Here is a 17,875-nt window from a genome sequence, read left to right on the forward strand (position 1 = left end):
GGATTTCATCCTGGCGGTTTTCGGCCACGCTGTGGAATAACAAGCGCTGCGGCTTTGACAAATGCGCTCATTTGATGTGCGATGAAGACGGATGATGGTCCGACATGAACGCACCTCTATCCGGCATCGCGGAGGAGCGGTAACCATGGCGACGACACAGCGCGCCTTCCATCAAAGCCGAGCGGGTGGTGGAGTTCAATGCTGGATGACCTTTGATTTCTGCACGTGTCTGATTTCTCTCGGCAGTCATGGGCAGCTTCGAGGAAGGTGAGCGCGAGCAGTCCATCTCGCAGGGAGAGGGCGCCGTCATCCCGGCGCCTCGCATCCGCAGCTTCCCGCAGCCGCAGGTCACGTGGTACCGCGACGGACGCAAGATCCCGCCGAGCAGTCGCATGTAAGCTAATCGTCTTCGCCTCTGGTCCTTGACTTCCTCATACCGGAATTAATCGACAACCGTTATGACAAATATGAAAAGAGCTCAGGCAGCAGGACAAGTTTGATTGAAGTTATTGCTGCCAAATGAGGTTTGACAAGTGTGATGTCGGTGTGTTCGGTAATCCTAATATGCGGAACAAAACGGCTTGGAAAGGTCACCAATCTCCAATGTTTGCTTTTTGTTTATTTAACTTTCATCTTTTATGATGAACCCGTCTGATCCTGTGAACGTTTGTGGGCTCTCACATCCCGGGATTTCGCTTCCTTCTTTTTTTTTTTTTTTTTTTTTTTTTTTTGCCCGCATTCGGTTTCCGCCTCAACACAAGCGCAAAAAGCCTCTTTGGCTCCAGGAGAAATGAAATTGCCCGCTTTGTTCCTCATCTTGGGTTTTGAAAGAGAACCTGAGCCAGCTACTTTCATCCCACCTCCTTGTCTGTCTTCATTTTTGCCTCCCAATTTGGAGGATGGTGTTTCTCGGGCGAGGCGGCGTCAGTACTCGCTGGTCAGATCCCAGGGCGCCCTCTGATGGGATTATTTTTCCCTTTCTGCTCCCTTCAAACGGGAAGGGACAACAGGAGCAGAAGTGCCTGATAAAAAAAATCAATTGTACTCGTAGTTTGCAACCCACTGCATCATACTGGCGAGTTACACGTATAGATTTGATATTATCTGCGTTCCTTTTTAGATGTTTTTAATTTAATCAATATTATGAATGTATCATCCGGATGAGCATTTTCATTTTTAATGAGTGTTATGCCATTTTTTTTATTTTTTATTTTTAGTAAATTAATTGTATGAATTAATTTACACCAAATTTATGATTTATGAAAATAGTCATTTATTTTGTTACATTAAAAAAATAATTTTAAAAATATTTTATAAAGTATTAAATATACATTAGTATACGCTGTACATTAAAATCTTCTAATCTGTTGAAGAACGTGAGAGTCGGGGTGTTTTACAGACACACCTGTGCAGATGTGTGTTGGTGTGTGTGTGTGTGTGTGTGGGGGTGTGTGTGCGGGTGTGAGTGCACATCTTTAAAGGCCGCTCACCCTCCACGCAATCTCCTCATCACATCTGCATTTGTCGGGAGTGGGAGATGACCTTGCCCTGGGTTGAAGTGAATCCTCTTTATCGGCTCTTCGTCATCATCTCATCATCCTCCTCATCCTCATCAGCATCATGAGTAATGATTGGCCGGATAGGAATGACAATGAGGCTCAGAACCTTCTTTTTAAAATAATGCATTGCAATTGAGACAATGGCTTTTTTGGATCCACTGGTAGTGTATCGTCAGACGTAATGTGCTATCCGATACACTTGCGTCATTCATTTTTCGTCAGCGATAAATAAAAATTGTGGTATTGATATTTTGTTCCATTCATAAATGATAAATAAAAGCTTGTCAAAAAAATAAAGTAAAACTGTACATGCAAATTTGAATAAAATGCTAATTATAAAATGATTCGTAGTAATATTTATCATGCAATATCTGAATACAATGAATTCTTATTGATCATATTTAACTAATACTGTATACGAAAAGTTTGGGGAGTAATGGTAAATTCTACATACATATAGTATTGTTATCTAAAACTGTGGCATAATTAAAATAAATCTACCATATAATTATTGGGTATAAGAAGAAAAAAAATTTTTTTTTTCCTTTCTCAATGACACTCTCCAACCGGCACCTTCTTTCCCTCCTCAGGTGTCATAACTTTAATTTTCAGACTCCCTGGGGGTCCGCCTGACTGCTCTTCATCACACCTCCATGCTCCACCAAAGAAATATAATTTTATAATTCCAGACATGGAAGAAGCCCAGTCTTAAGGGTACAATTCATCTGAGCATCTGAAAAAATGTCACGGCTTGCCTCCAGGGTGTTGTCATTCCATCTTTTTTTTTTTATTTAAACCCAGCGTCCGTCTTGTTTTTCACACAATCACGCTCAGTCTTGTACGCACATGCGAATGTGCTACCGTACGAAGGATAATTTTTGTGTCACCCTAGTTTCTGCGTAAGCATGCCAACCGACGTACTCCCCCATTAATTTTTGCACTCCAATTTATGATACTCAAATTGCAATCATAAACTCTCATACAACTCACTCCAATTTTGATGTGATACAATTCTCTCCGATTACAATACGCTTCCCGGCAATCATGATGAAATACAATGGAAAACACAGGATGAAAGCGAGGAGAAAAAGCAACTATGTTCCTACAGTGGAGTCTGAAAAAATCACGTAGAACACCATTGAAAATTTTACAACAGATCTCAAATATTTACTCGTGAGGAGGCATGTGAACTCATACCAGGTATCATTTTTGGCACAATGTGCCAGCAAGATCATGCAAGTTGGCAGTCATTTCCCTTCCACTCCGCCTGTGACACTCGAGGTCTTCTGCCGCGCTCATATTTTCCCTCCGTGGAGGTCCAAGTCATATCTCACCGGCTTGATTGACGGTCGCCATGCTTTACAAACGAGGTCAAGGGAGGGCTTCGAGCCGGCCTCGCCGTCTTTGTTTTGATGTATAGTGCAACAACATGAAGGAGGGGGGGGGGGGGGACAATAAGGTATTCGCCAGTCATCCCCATCGCTCTTCTCTGAGCCCAGCGACTTTGGCAGGGTCCTTTGCGTTCACTCTGCCTGATTTGTTGTGTAATTTGGGAGCGACTTAATGTACTGTATAATAAGAAGCTCCTTCGGCGAGCGCATTTGCTCAGAATTGTTGGGCTTTTGCGGGAAAAGCGAGTACATAACTGACCTATCAACAGCCAGGCATGGATTTTTTTTTTTTTTCCCCCCCTCTTAGACCACCCACACACATCTCACAATGATGAACCACCAAGAGCAACTGGGACCTTTGACTAATCTGCTGCAGCATCTATTCAATTAACAGTCCACCTCAGCTCCCGTCACATGGCTATAGATTGGCCATTAGTGAGTAGCCTGGACCCTTCCTCTGAACATAAGTTCATGAGTGGGCAGTCTGTGGGCCCTGCGAGTTACAGCAGACCACCACGGCATTTATTGACGCTTGTTAGCAGGGCTACTCCATTATTGTTGTTTTTTTTAGCGCATATCTCAAGCCACTGCATTCGATGCCAGAGCCGAAAGCGTGGAAGAGACGTCCCCAAAAGCAAAATGGTCAACGTTAGGAAAGACATTGTCCACTGCAAGTTGCCACTCGGAGGACTGGACAACCGGTGAGCATGTTCACAAAGAGATCATTCGGTGTTTGATTGATCATTCGGTGAGAGTTGGGGCAGGGTAACTCAAGCCTGCTTCATCATGACAGCACGCCTGCTCACATGGCCTTTGAGCGTAACGCACTTCCTGGCTGAGAAAAAACATCACCTCCTTGGTCAACTCGTCTGGCTCCGGTTTTTGTCCTCATTCCTAAGCTCAAGAAAATCATCAAGGGGACCCATTGGATGACATTGAAATGACAATACAAGTACAATACATTCACTCCAATGAGAGCACGGTAGCGCGAAATGTTTGTGCAGAGGAAACAACGATTCCGGAGCCTGTTATCCTTCCACTGTGCATATTTTGCAGTATTTTTTGGCATTTCCTTTCCCGTCAGCTGCGAGGGTCGTAACCTCATTCCTCCACCCTCATGCCTCCATTACCAGCCGACAAATGGCAGCGGTCAGCCGCCGACCTCCCTGCGGCAGTGAGCGAAGGGGGTCGTTCAATCTGCGGGTTCAAGTGACTCACGCGTCCGCATGAAGGCACACCGCAGTCTCGAGAAAGAAAGGAAGCAAAAGTGCAAACTACCCGGCAAACGAGCGATGGGGAGAAAAAAAAAATAAAAGCTCAATGACGGTGAAAGGGAAGAGGAGGCGGGGGGGAATGAATGCGGTTTGCGAAAATCCTCACGGCGAGGGCGCCGAACTTTGATTTGTGCCTCAATGTTCTCTTGTTGTACTCGTACCGAAAGCAATCTTGATGAAGAAGAAGAAGAAGAAAACGAGGCCGAGAATGAACTCACACATTCAGAACAGAAGAAAGCCGTGATGTCATGATAAGAACGCTATTCCGATATTTTTTTCGGGGCCATCATTGCGGTCTTTAATAGCAGCCAACTTGGTCAGCCTGCGAATTGTAATTGGAATGGATTAGGATCGTAATTAGAACATATCGTCCGGCATCTTGATTGGGATGAATCATATTAGCATTGACTTGACTTTATTAATTGGGTGGAATCTTATCAAATTGTCAATGGAGTGAATTTGATTTGATTGTATCAATCATAACGTCCTTGTATTGAGACTCGGTGAAGCAGCATGTGGCTGATCGCATCAGGTTATTTACAAGAGAGGCTTTTCTTTATTTTCCCCCCAACTCATTCCGTTTGCGTCATCATTTCTGCCCCGAAGGAGCGGATTCCGCTGGAGAGCCTCCCCTTGCCACTGCTGCTCGCAAAGCAACTTGGCCGGCTCAGCTGCTTTACCCCCCCCCCCACCTCCCCTCCTTTTTTTTTGGGGTGCAAATGCCAGTTGTGCCAGAAGCGAGAAACAAAGCATTAGCGCCGTCACATGTAATCAGCTTCACTAAGTTTTAGTTGGAGTCGGTTCATTTCACTTGCGCTCTCCATCGTTGTCAGATGCACACTCAATCGGGCGATTTCGTTTGGAACTGGAAAAAAGTGGACATCAGAGCATCATCAGGGGCGCAGAATGCAATCTATATTTCCCGTATATGGAGACATTTGACTCACATAGTTAATGTTGTCACAAATACAGTAAATAAAAGCATCCTAGTGTTCACAAATGCCTATTTTTTTGCGCATTTACTTGCAATCGAGCACAGGTGTCGAAGTCAAGGCCCGGGGGCCAGATCTGGCCCGCCACAGCATTTTAAGTGGCCCGCGAAAGCGAATCAAGCATGTCAAGTCCCGTCATGCTTGCTAAAGTCTGAACCAACATTTCAAATCGTCATATGTAATCCATCATAACAGTCATTTATTCTTGACTTCTGATTTTCAAACTGGTTATTCATCAATTAGTTGTGCGCTGCGTATGTAAAATGTGGAGGTGATTGAACATTTAGATGGTTTCCCAAAATTCATAACGGCCCTCCAAGGCAAACCGGAACTACAACGTGGCCCGCGACAGAAGTGAGTTTGACGCCCCGGGAATAGCGTGCAGGAAAATAATTTTGGGTGATCAGCCACAATCTTTTTCACATGGAAGTCAGTACACAGTCTTCAGAAAAAAAAACCCGGCAGCCGCTGCCACACTTAAGCGAAAGCATTTACCCACCTCGTGATCACAAGCTCACACTTGTTCGCAAATTACTTAAGAAGGGTCCTTCCAAAACACGTGGAAGCCAAACTCTACTGGAATCACATCTTGATCGTTTTGCATGAGGTGATCATCTCAGCCCTTTCGATCAGTCTTTTCCGAGTCTTGCCCGTTGGCGACCAGTTCAGGGCGTGCCCACAGACAGGGCTATAAGACGGGCGAATTCATTTTAGCAGTAGCCACAGTATATCAAAGACGTCCCCTCGGTGGAACTATTGAGTGATCTCTTGCGGAACCTGTCCCATCGCGCCGCTCCGCCTGGACGTGCCGTCCTCCTGTCCTTAACTGTCAGGTAAAGAAGTCAAGTGCCAAATTGAGTCTCTCCGTTTTGCAAAAGGTCCTCGGGAGTCACCCGGGACTCGCTCTTGGACACTTTCTTTCGACTCACATCCCCGAAGAGATCAATAATTCATCGACGCGTTCTGTATGTCGCCGTCGCGCCAGCGAGCCGGCATTAAATATTTACCACGGATCATAAGCGGCCATCCAGTCCCACCTTGAGGAAAGTCCCCAGATAGGCGGTCAGTGGTTCTTAACTGGTGGGCTGGTACCCAAAAGTTGGTGGCGGACCCGCTTTTGATGGCTTGTGGACAGTTAGTCATAAAATGTTCTCACATGGAAAATATTACAGTGGTCAAGGACAAGAGTTGAGCTACATGATGGTCGAGCTATCGCCGTAAACAAATACTTTACATCCGAGCCTCTGGCTAGCAGACAACAAGACTAATTATGTTTTATGTTGGAGTTTTTTTTTTTTCTTTTAATGTGAAGCACTTGTTTCAGATATTTTTTTTTTAAGTGCGCTATAAATAAAGTTCATTTGGATAAAGGCATAAAAAAAGTAGTGCATTTGAACAGCCTCTAACAAACGCCCTTGGGATTTTTATGGCGGAGTTATTTTGACAGTTCAAACTGTTGCATCGAAAGGGAAGACAATGTATTGACCTTCAAAACAAAAGAGCCCGGTGTCATAAGTGAAGTTTTGCGTCTGTCGTATGTGCAATTGCCATCATTTCGTCTACTGTCATGTGAACTCTCTGTGTTCTTTTTCTTTACTTGGCATTTAAATGTCTTCCATTATTATGTTTTTACATGCTTTTAAATATCGGACTTTTTTTAAAAATGATGTGAAGCACATTGAGTTACCTTGTGTACGAAATGTGCTCCATAAATAAAGCTGGCTTTCATTGCCCATTTGTAGCGCTCATTCATAATTTACCTTTTCATGGGTTCTTTTTTTTTTTTTTTTTTTTTTTCCTGTAGGACCTCTTGAGCGATTCACTGAAACCTCCCTGGCATCAATGCAGTTTGCTGAAGCGATACATATTGAATGTTCTAAGATCATTGCAGATGTCAAGGAGGAGTTTAAGTTCGCCTGGGTTGTTTGTCAAACTTATGGAGGATCTTTGCGATGTGTGTAGATTTGATTTCTGTCAGCTAACACAAAACACGGTCTTATAAATGGTTGACAAGTTTCTCGTTTTACGGCATTTAAAGGCTCGGAAGCACCGCTCTGGTCCACATATCGGACTGCCTTAGCTGTAAATGCTCGTAGCAACAAGCAGCTTGTTCGCTTAGCGCACAGTAATACCCCAATGCACCCTCCCCCAAACACATCTCACCCCCACCCCCTTCTCCGTCGACGTCCTGATGATGAGACGGTGGTCAGGGTGGAGGAACGAGTGGAAATATGAAGATACAAAGGGGGGTCGGTGAGGGCTGCTTTTTACAGCGGCATGCGACAAGCAGCGATAATTGCGGCACTTGCGAAGAACAAGCCGTCATGTTTTGTTCCTGGTGATGATGAGTTTTAGCCGCCCAAATAGCTCCCCTGCGTTAAAATAAACAGACTTCATACGGCCCAGTGCTCGGTGGCAGCCATTCGAATGCTGTCCGGCCATCTGCAAATGCTGATTGAGGATCGTGGGTGGAGGAATTAATTGTTCGTCGAGTGAAATTTTTGACTGAACTTCAGGGCATTTATTTAAGAGTGTCAGCGGACCAGAAGATGAAAAAAAAAAAACCTTAAGAACCCGACTGATTTTGAGTGCCGTCTGATCAACAGATGGGAGAAGCACGAGGTTAGCGGATGAAACGCGGTAGTCGCCACGTGCATTGTCAGTATTTCGTTTTTTTTGTTTTTTTTCGCTCTCGTCGTTTTGCAATTTTCCACTGGGCTTCTTCAGTTTCAGGGATTGTTTTCGAATGTTAAATTAAGAACCCTTTTGATCTTATGTTATCTGACCAGAAGGTGAGTGAAAAAAATGGATGCCGTATTCGCGTCGGAACTCGACCAATCCTCATATTGCCATTGACTGAATTCCTTTTCAGTCGTCGTTTCATTTGCAAAGAATTTCATATTCGGAACCAGATTGATTTATTTATCAATCCGTGTTGATCTCATCACGCGTCCTTTTCCCCCCCCTCTTGTTCTTCTGCCAAAAAGTGGCCATTTACAGGAAGTCCAGAAGAGCCACCGATGGCCAATTCACTTGTGTGCCGCACGATCATGTTGCATATCGCTTCTGCGAGGAGGAGGATAATGTCAATATTTACGCCTTGTTCTGTTCGCAGCGACACATTATTTACACGCTCTTGATCAATATGGCTAATGCGGCTTGAAGAGTGTAATTATGGCACCTTTAACGCACTCTCTATCCATTGGCCGAAAACATAAAAAAAAAATGTGATTTAGCTCGAATCGCGCGGATCATTGTTGCTTCTTTTTTGGGGGGCAAAAAAATTGGTTTGGTAGACACCATTCAAAGACAAATTTGTCCTTGAGATTTTGTCTGGCTGTTATGATGGGTGAGTCATTTGCTGCATGTGCGTGTGGGGGCGGTACATGACGGCAAATTGGATGACTTGCCATTTTGGGGTCATTTAGACCATTTTCAAGGGGTTCTTCAAAGACGACCTTATCTTTGAGATTATTATCTAATTGCGACCACGTTTTAGCCACTTACACGAGACTGCTGGGTTAACGCCAAATTGCTGTGAATTTTCAATTATCGTCATTATGTGTGACCATTGCATGACACACCAAGTTTGATAACGAACACAAAATTTCAGATTGACCCACCTTGTGAATGTAGATTTTTTTCCCCCTGATGGCTGAAATGTTAGTGATCTATTTTTTTAATGTGTGTTCTAATTTTTTTTTTGTTTTTTTTAGTGCCATCACACTTGACAACACGCTGGTCATCTTGTCCACCGTGGCGCCGGATGCCGGCCGCTACTACGTCCAGGCGGTCAACGATAAGAATGGCGAGAACAAAACCAGCCAGCCCATCACGCTCTCGGTGGAGAGTAAGTGGCCACACGCGTGGAATCGCATGCACGCACGCACGCAGGCAGGCAGGCAGGCAGCCCATTATGCCCTAAAAGCGCGACAGCTCGGGTTTCGCTTCTTTACCCGCGAGGCAGTCGGACGAAGGCCAGTTTGAAACGGCTGCCAAGTCTCAAACTCTCCCGACAGGAATGCCGGCTCCCGGAGCTCAGCTGACAATTTGCCACTTACCAGAAGAAAGCTCGTGCCAGGAGGTTGCAGGCGGCATTATTGGGCACAATTCCCCATTTTTTTTCCCCCAACTCTCTCTTTTAATTCCCTCCACATGACGGGACTCCCTAGTTTGTGCTACATGAAGCATTCTAGTCCGTCGCTTGAGCAGACTTGAGACTGAAATGATTTCTCCGTCCGTTGCTGAATTACAACGTAGCTTTTTCCAATTTTTATTTGATTTTAGTTTGATTGATTGATTGATTGAATCTATTCATTTAGTATCCCAATTCCGAAAATGATCGCTTATGCTAAGATCAAATTCGTACAAGAGTTGCGCACAAAGGCGTGCGTTGTTTGCCTGCAGATGTCGGAGGCCCGGCGGACCCCATCGCACCCACCATCATCATCCCGCCAAGGAACACCAGCGTCGTCACGGGAACGTCGGAAGTCACCATGGAGTGTGTGGCAAACGCCAGGTGAAAACACACAAAAAAAAACGAACTCCAGAATGTAGACTTGCAAAAAGACAACATCTGCTCGTCACTCTGCAGGCCTCTCATCAAGCTGAGCATCACCTGGCGGAAGAACGGCGTCGTGGTCCGAAGCGGGCTGAGCGACTTCAACCGTCGGCTGACCATCCTGAGCCCCCTGGTGGCCGACGCCGGCTACTACGAGTGCGAGGCCGTGCTTCGCAGTAGCAGCGTGCCATCCGTCAGCGCCGGCGCGTACCTGCGCGTGCTCGGTGAGCCACACCTTTTTAAAACCATTTTTGTCGAGAACCAGACTGTCTTTAAAATGACTTCGAAGAAGATTTTGAAGAATATTTTGGGATCAAGGTCAAATCCGTGGCTTCATTAAATCTCGACGCCGTCGGATTGAAGGTGTTTTGAAATCCAAACTATCAAAGGCAACAGCAGCATCCTTGCGTATTTTCAAGGGTCCCTTTGAATTGGTATTCAAGTGGTTGACATCAAAACGATCGAGGTAACTGTCGTTTACGACCAAACTTTTTCCAACGGTTGGGGAGGATTGTCAAAACTCAAACCCAATCCCGTATCGCAACCCTGTAGTCCAAAAGCTTCACTATTCCACCCCAAATTGATTTCTTTATTTGTTTTGATTTTTTGCCGCCCATTGCCCTTTTTTCAGCCAACCGTCCTCAGCGTCACGGCTCTGTAGCCAGTCCAGAACACGAACAAAAGGTGTCGCCTGTGAAGCCGCCATTAAGTCGGCCGCCCCTGGCGAAAGCCAAATGCATGCCCGAGTCACTTTCAAATGCTTTGATGGCGTCAAGGTTGCGATGGCATTCAAAGAGCAAGGTGCGCTTAACTTTTTTCCCTTTGAATGCCGTCTACTGACGCCAGCCTCCCCTGCTGCCCGTTTGAAGGTTATGGCCTAAAACTGAGGCGGAATACCAAATGTCTCTCCATCTGACTTTTAACGTCGTCTTATTTTTTTCTGTTTGTTTTTGCTAACCCCACTGGGCCGAGTCCTTTTTTTTTTTTTTTTTTTCTTGCCCCTCCAATTAAATCTGTCAGTTCTCGTTTGAAACTTTGTGGATTGCTGCTGTGGGATTTCGGATTACATCACCGTGGCGTTTCTTCCATTCTCCTGTCTTCTTCCCAGAGCCGCCGCAGTTCATCAAGGAGCCCGAGAAGCACATCACGGCTGAGATGGAGAAGGTGGTGGACATCCCCTGTCAAGCGCGAGGTGAATACCTATTTTCTCTGTTTGCGCGGCGTGAATAGGATTGCAACATTGTGGTCATTTTTCAATGTTGGGAATGTTCCAGGTGTATTCATTCAATGATTAAAAATGAAATGAAAACTAAACAGGAAGATACCAAAAAATGAAGGTTGGTTCTGAATAGGAAATTTAAATATACAGTAGTTGGGTTAAAAAAATAAAAAAATTTACTTGATGACATTTACAGAAATTTTCCGCCCCGCCCACAGGTGTGCCCCCACCAGACATCGTGTGGTACAAGGACGCCACGCCCATCGACCCGGTCAAAACGCCGCGGTACCGGGTGTTGACCGGCGGCAGCCTGCAGGTCAACGGCCTCCTGCCCGACGACACCGGCATGTTCCAGTGCTTTGCCAGGAACGCGGCGGGCGAGGTTCAGACCAACACGTATCTCGCCGTCACCAGTGAGTGCTTCCAAAGAATGACATCCAAGACAGAATTGTGCGTTTCGGGTCGATCAATCTTCAGCAGCGGTGCGCTTTGAAATTATTTGACTTGAATTATTAAGCACACTAAAGTCAATCAAGCAAGCAATGGTTGATTTTCCAATTATTTTTGAAAAACGGCTGCACAACAGCTTTCTGTTCAAGGTGATAACACAAATAGTTGAGGATTTTCATGATTTGGGGATGTTTTTTTTAATGATCTTTTTTCACCACACTGTTTTGAAATGAAATTGCGTTATTATTGTGTTAAATAATTTGGTTAAAATTGATGAAATTCGGCGGCACATGGTGGACTGCTGAGCACATCTGCCTCGCTGTGCAGAGGTCAGGGCTTCAAATCCAACCAATCCATCCAATTTGCATGTTCTCTGTGTGGGTTTTTTGCGGGTACTCCGGTTTCCTCCCACATTCCAAAAACATGCACGGTAGGTTGATTGGACGCTTTGAATTGTCCTTAGATGTGATTGTGAGCACAAATGGTTGTCTCTATTTGCCCCGCGATTGGCTGGCAACTAGTTCAGGGTGTCCCCCACCTACTGCCCAGAGACAGCTGGGATAGCCCTCAGGACGCAAAATGATGGCGTTTACTGCGGCATCCACAAGTGCATCAGAAAAAAAATGCGTGCGCCTGTCTCTTGTCACTACTGTATTTTTTTCTCATTTTGATTAAATTTACTTTTGCTGAAGTTGATCAAAATAAAATGAAAACGGTGGTGCCCTGACTGTCATCATCTCAAAGCATTTCCGGCGTCCAATCACATTGCCTGGATGCCATTCCAAGATGCTTCCACCCACTAAGGGGCTCATTTATTTCTTTTTTGGGGATGGAGTTGTTCGCTGATTTTCTTTTCCGCTTCTCACTTCAATTCATCTATTTAGTTGGCTCGCTGATAGCGTTCTCTGCATTCCCACAGAAGACATGACTTCTAGAAATGCAAGCATTTATTTTTTTTTAGATTGTTTGGCACGGCATGAAGGTGAAGGACGTGTCGTAGGAATCACGGACGACACTTGAGGGCAGACTCAAAAATTCAAGAGGCTTGGCTTACAGTACACTCAGTGGGATTACTCCCTTGCCTCTTACTTACCTTCTCTTGTTGCAATATTTTACTTATTCCTCGTCTGTGTGTGTGTCTGTGTGTGTGTGTGTGTGTTTGTCTGTGCGTGTGTGCGTCCATCGCAGGTATCGCTCCCAACATCACAGCCGGACCCTCCGACAGCACCGTGATTGACGGGATGTCCGTCATCCTGCACTGTGAGACTTCCGGTGCTCCGAGACCAGCTATCACCTGGCAAAAAGGTTTGCATTGCACACACACACACACACACACACACACACACACAGAGTCACGTGCGCAGCGAGGGATTATAACGTATGTTATCTATTACACACGGGGGGATAGTTTGTGGCGGCTTACCGGCTAAAGCCGGCTTGGATCCCAAAGGTTTATCCTGCACCGGGCTTTTCTTCTTTTGCATCACAATGGGGAAAAAAAACATTGTCCCGGTTTCTCCTCGTGATCCACTTCGAGCTCCTATTCCGCTCAAGCGTTACATTTAGCCATGGCGGCCCGTTCAGGCAGCCAACTCATCGGGCGTACTGAATATCATCCTCTGATTTTATTTTTTTTACACAACATAACATTGCTTATATGTGTAGCGAGATCAACTTGGACACAATGGACAAACTTGACAAACTCTTGACGTCCTCGTTGCCTCATATCCATCAGGCGAGCGTGTCCTGGCGAGCGGTTCGGTGCAGCTGCCCCGTTTCACCCTGCTGGAGTCGGGCAGCCTGCTCATCTCGCCCTCGCACATCTCCGACGCCGGCACGTATACCTGCATGGCCAGCAACTCGCGCGGCTGCCCGACGACACCGGCATGTTCCAGTGCTTTGCCAGGAACGCGGCGGGCGAGGTTCAGACCAACACGTATCTCGCCGTCACCAGTGAGTGCTTCCAAAGAATGACATCCAAGACAGAATTGTGCGTTTCGGGTCGATCAATCTTCAGCAGCGGTGCGCTTTGAAATTATTTGACTTGAATTATTAAGCACACTAAAGTCAATCAAGCAAGCAATGGTTGATTTTCCAATTATTTTTGAAAAACGGCTGCACAACAGCTTTCTGTTCAAGGTGATAACACAAATAGTTGAGGATTTTCATGATTTGGGGATGTTTTTTTTAATGATCTTTTTTCACCACACTGTTTTGAAATGAAATTGCGTTATTATTGTGTTAAATAATTTGGTTAAAATTGATGAAATTCGGCGGCACATGGTGGACTGCTGAGCACATCTGCCTCGCTGTGCAGAGGTCAGGGCTTCAAATCCAACCAATCCATCCAATTTGCATGTTCTCTGTGTGGGTTTTTTGCGGGTACTCCGGTTTCCTCCCACATTCCAAAAACATGCACGGTAGGTTGATTGGACGCTTTGAATTGTCCTTAGATGTGATTGTGAGCACAAATGGTTGTCTCTATTTGCCCCGCGATTGGCTGGCAACTAGTTCAGGGTGTCCCCCACCTACTGCCCAGAGACAGCTGGGATAGCCCTCAGGACGCAAAATGATGGCGTTTACTGCGGCATCCACAAGTGCATCAGAAAAAAAATGCGTGCGCCTGTCTCTTGTCACTACTGTATTTTTTTCTCATTTTGATTAAATTTACTTTTGCTGAAGTTGATCAAAATAAAATGAAAACGGTGGTGCCCTGACTGTCATCATCTCAAAGCATTTCCGGCGTCCAATCACATTGCCTGGATGCCATTCCAAGATGCTTCCACCCACTAAGGGGCTCATTTATTTCTTTTTTGGGGATGGAGTTGTTCGCTGATTTTCTTTTCCGCTTCTCACTTCAATTCATCTATTTAGTTGGCTCGCTGATAGCGTTCTCTGCATTCCCACAGAAGACATGACTTCTAGAAATGCAAGCATTTATTTTTTTTTAGATTGTTTGGCACGGCATGAAGGTGAAGGACGTGTCGTAGGAATCACGGACGACACTTGAGGGCAGACTCAAAAATTCAAGAGGCTTGGCTTACAGTACACTCAGTGGGATTACTCCCTTGCCTCTTACTTACCTTCTCTTGTTGCAATATTTTACTTATTCCTCGTCTGTGTGTGTGTCTGTGTGTGTGTGTGTGTGTTTGTCTGTGCGTGTGTGCGTCCATCGCAGGTATCGCTCCCAACATCACAGCCGGACCCTCCGACAGCACCGTGATTGACGGGATGTCCGTCATCCTGCACTGTGAGACTTCCGGTGCTCCGAGACCAGCTATCACCTGGCAAAAAGGTTTGCATTGCACACACACACACACACACACACACACACACACACACAGAGTCACGTGCGCAGCGAGGGATTATAACGTATGTTATCTATTACACACGGGGGGATAGTTTGTGGCGGCTTACCGGCTAAAGCCGGCTTGGATCCCAAAGGTTTATCCTGCACCGGGCTTTTCTTCTTTTGCATCACAATGGGGAAAAAAAACATTGTCCCGGTTTCTCCTCGTGATCCACTTCGAGCTCCTATTCCGCTCAAGCGTTACATTTAGCCATGGCGGCCCGTTCAGGCAGCCAACTCATCGGGCGTACTGAATATCATCCTCTGATTTTATTTTTTTTACACAACATAACATTGCTTATATGTGTAGCGAGATCAACTTGGACACAATGGACAAACTTGACAAACTCTTGACGTCCTCGTTGCCTCATATCCATCAGGCGAGCGTGTCCTGGCGAGCGGTTCGGTGCAGCTGCCCCGTTTCACCCTGCTGGAGTCGGGCAGCCTGCTCATCTCGCCCTCGCACATCTCCGACGCCGGCACGTATACCTGCATGGCCAGCAACTCGCGCGGCATCGACGAGGCGTCGGCTGACCTCATTGTCTGGGGTAAGTAGAAGAGCGTTATCGCTTCTCGTAGTTCCGGAACATTCTGTCATCTCTCCCCTCCTCCGCCTCCTCAGCTCGAACCCGGATCACGACGCCCCCGCAGGACCAGAGCATCATCAAAGGCACCAAGGCCGCGCTGACCTGCGGTGTCACGCACGATCCCAGCGTGAATGTCAGGTAGGCCAACGCATTCAAGCGGCTTGATTCACTGGGCGACCTTCTGGGGCGGATGGTATAAAGCCCTCCGGAATAAAGTAACTCCACAGTTCAGGGCTGAATAAAAGTGAACAAACTTTAAGACCCGTGGTGTTTGCTGCTGCTGCTTCTTTGCAATGCGCGATGCAAACTAATTATCATTCCGAGCATGTTCTCCCGTAATGGCAGTCATAAAATGCAAGAATAAAGCCAATAAAATAGGATATGTGTTTTTGAAATATTTTCCAAACAGAAATTGCAGTGTACTTTTGACTGTGTAAAGTGTTGGAATTATTTCTTCTATATTTACAAAAATTGCGACATTTTCAAATATCAACATTTTGGCCTGATCAGTAACTGAATCCTAATCGATTTATGTTTGTGTGTTGTCTGCACTGTCATTGCGAAATAATACACACACACACACACACACACACACACACATGTGTGCACAAATGAGTGCGAGCATGCATGGTGTAATTAAATACAATTTTATGAAATACAGTAATGCCTCATTTATCGCGGTTAATGGGGACCAAAACCACCCGCGATAAACGAAAATCCGCGAAGTAGCGACCAATAAACATATACAGGTTCAAAATGGGGTTTTTTTTAAAGTCCGCAAACGGTCCACAAGAAGCTGCAAAACAACAACGAGTCACATAGAGCAACATATACAGTACTGTACTCCATGTATATGATTATTTATTTATTTTATTTTTTTTTTTTTTTAATGAATATGTTGGAAAAAATCCGCGATGCACTGAAGCCGCGATAAACGAACCGCGAAATAGCGAGGGATCACTGTAGTCCTCTCGTGACCTCTTGGGTGCCCCGCCACAGGCACGTGTGGGAGAAAGAGGGCGTGGTCATCAACGTGCACGCCATCCCGCGCGTGCAGCAGGACGCCGATGGCACCCTACACATCTCGCAGACGTGGTCCGGCGACATTGGCACCTACACCTGCCGGGTCACCTCGGTCGGTGGCAACGATTCACGCAGCGCCCACCTCCGCGTTAGGTGAATGTATACACACGCACACACACACACACACAAATTTACAGATTAAGGTGCCATGTGTTGTGTTTTTGCCGTTTAGTTCCCCTTAAAGTCAGTAATTGTTGTCTGTGTCGTTCACCGCAGGCAGCTGCCTCATGCGCCCGAGAACCCCGCGGCTGTGCTGAGCAGGTCTGAGCGGCGCGCCATTGACCTGACCTGGGCCAAGGCCTTCGACGGCAACAGCCCGCTGATGCGCTACATCCTGGAGGTGTCGGAGAACAGTAGGTTACCCTTGCCCTATTTTGTAGTGTGCGCTAAAGGAAGCGTAACAGGGCAGGCTGAAGCTAAGCCGCTTTAATTTCAAACAAGTTGCAGTCAATGCAAACACCACAACACAGCCGTGTGCGGTTTCGTATGAGCACTGAGTTAAACTTTTGTTTTTGGAATTTATATATTTTTTTGAACTCCCCGTATGTAGTACTGTGCTCGTTTCGATTTCAAGCCGTCACACTCATGTGTCGTCACTCCTACAGGCCTGTTAGCGCGCCATGTGCCCCGCCAGGAAGTTGAAAAAGAATTTAAGATCAGTACCGGTCATTAAGGGTGTCTATCACTTTTCGTATTTGGTGGGGGGAACAAAGTGCCTTGACACAAAAGCGGCGTTGTTGCGTGAGAGCTGTTGAATATTCTCGCTGATGTGCACACAGCAGGCCCACCGGTTAACTTGCTTAGGATGTTAACTTGCGAAGAGGCGTTCGACTTTGCATCAGAAAAATAACTTTATTCTCAAAAGAATGCAACTGTATTCTGAAAAATATGAAAAGATTTGACTCTATTTTGATACAATTTTTTTTTTACTTGAAAAATACAACATTATTCTGAAAGTATGACAATCTTTGTCATTTGTATGTGTGTTAGGAGAAAAAAAATGCAACCCAGTGTTGCTGATCATGATGTGGTAATTTGCAGACGCTCCCTGGGCCATCCTGCTGGCCAGCATCGAACCCGAGTCGTCTGCGGTAACTGTCAGTGGCCTGATCCCGGCGCGCTCCTACCAGTTCCGCCTGTGCGCCGTCAACGACGTGGGCAAGGGCCAGTTCAGCAAGGAGACGGAGCGGTGAGCTGCTAGCTCGCGGTGCAACACGCTATCGGCATTTCTGGTCATGAAGGTTGACAGACGGCAGGCGGTCTTTTGAGTTGAAAAACTTGTCGGTAAATCGGGAAGCCTGTTTCCATGGCAACGGCTTTGAGTGATCCTTTCAGTCAAGAGTCGGCAAGGAGGGATGGGAGCCCGTATAGCCCGACAGAGCGCACGCATGCACGCAAGCACGCACACAC

General features: G+C 46.1%; 1 protein-coding gene across 7 annotated transcripts in view; it reads left to right on the plus strand.

Moving 5' to 3' along the window:
• sdk2b (sidekick cell adhesion molecule 2b) overlaps window positions 1-17,875 on the plus strand; it is a 178,570-nt gene that overhangs the window by 141,990 nt on the left and 18,705 nt on the right. For 6 of the 7 annotated variants that reach the window (XM_019865581.1, XM_019865585.1, XM_019865583.1 and 3 more), the window contains exons 1-7: window positions 13,323-13,399; window positions 14,625-14,741; window positions 15,176-15,343; window positions 15,418-15,520; window positions 16,382-16,558; window positions 16,682-16,818; window positions 17,507-17,654. In XM_019865581.1, coding sequence (XP_019721140.1) covers window positions 13,333-13,399; window positions 14,625-14,741; window positions 15,176-15,343; window positions 15,418-15,520; window positions 16,382-16,558; window positions 16,682-16,818; window positions 17,507-17,654 — 917 coding nt within the window. In that variant the 5' untranslated portion in view covers window positions 13,323-13,332. Of the gene's footprint in view, window positions 1-246; window positions 395-8,932; window positions 9,067-9,623; window positions 9,736-9,810; window positions 10,002-10,885; window positions 10,970-11,214; window positions 11,410-12,634; window positions 12,752-13,322; window positions 13,400-14,624; window positions 14,742-15,175; window positions 15,344-15,417; window positions 15,521-16,381; window positions 16,559-16,681; window positions 16,819-17,506; window positions 17,655-17,875 lie in introns of those variants that run through there. The other variant, XM_019865589.1, reaches the window with a different exon arrangement.

The sequence above is a fragment of the Hippocampus comes genome, unplaced genomic scaffold (assembly GCF_001891065.2).
Source record: "Hippocampus comes isolate QL1 unplaced genomic scaffold, H_comes_QL1_v1.1 scaffold58, whole genome shotgun sequence".
In the NCBI taxonomy this organism is placed as follows: Eukaryota; Metazoa; Chordata; class Actinopteri; order Syngnathiformes; family Syngnathidae; genus Hippocampus; species Hippocampus comes.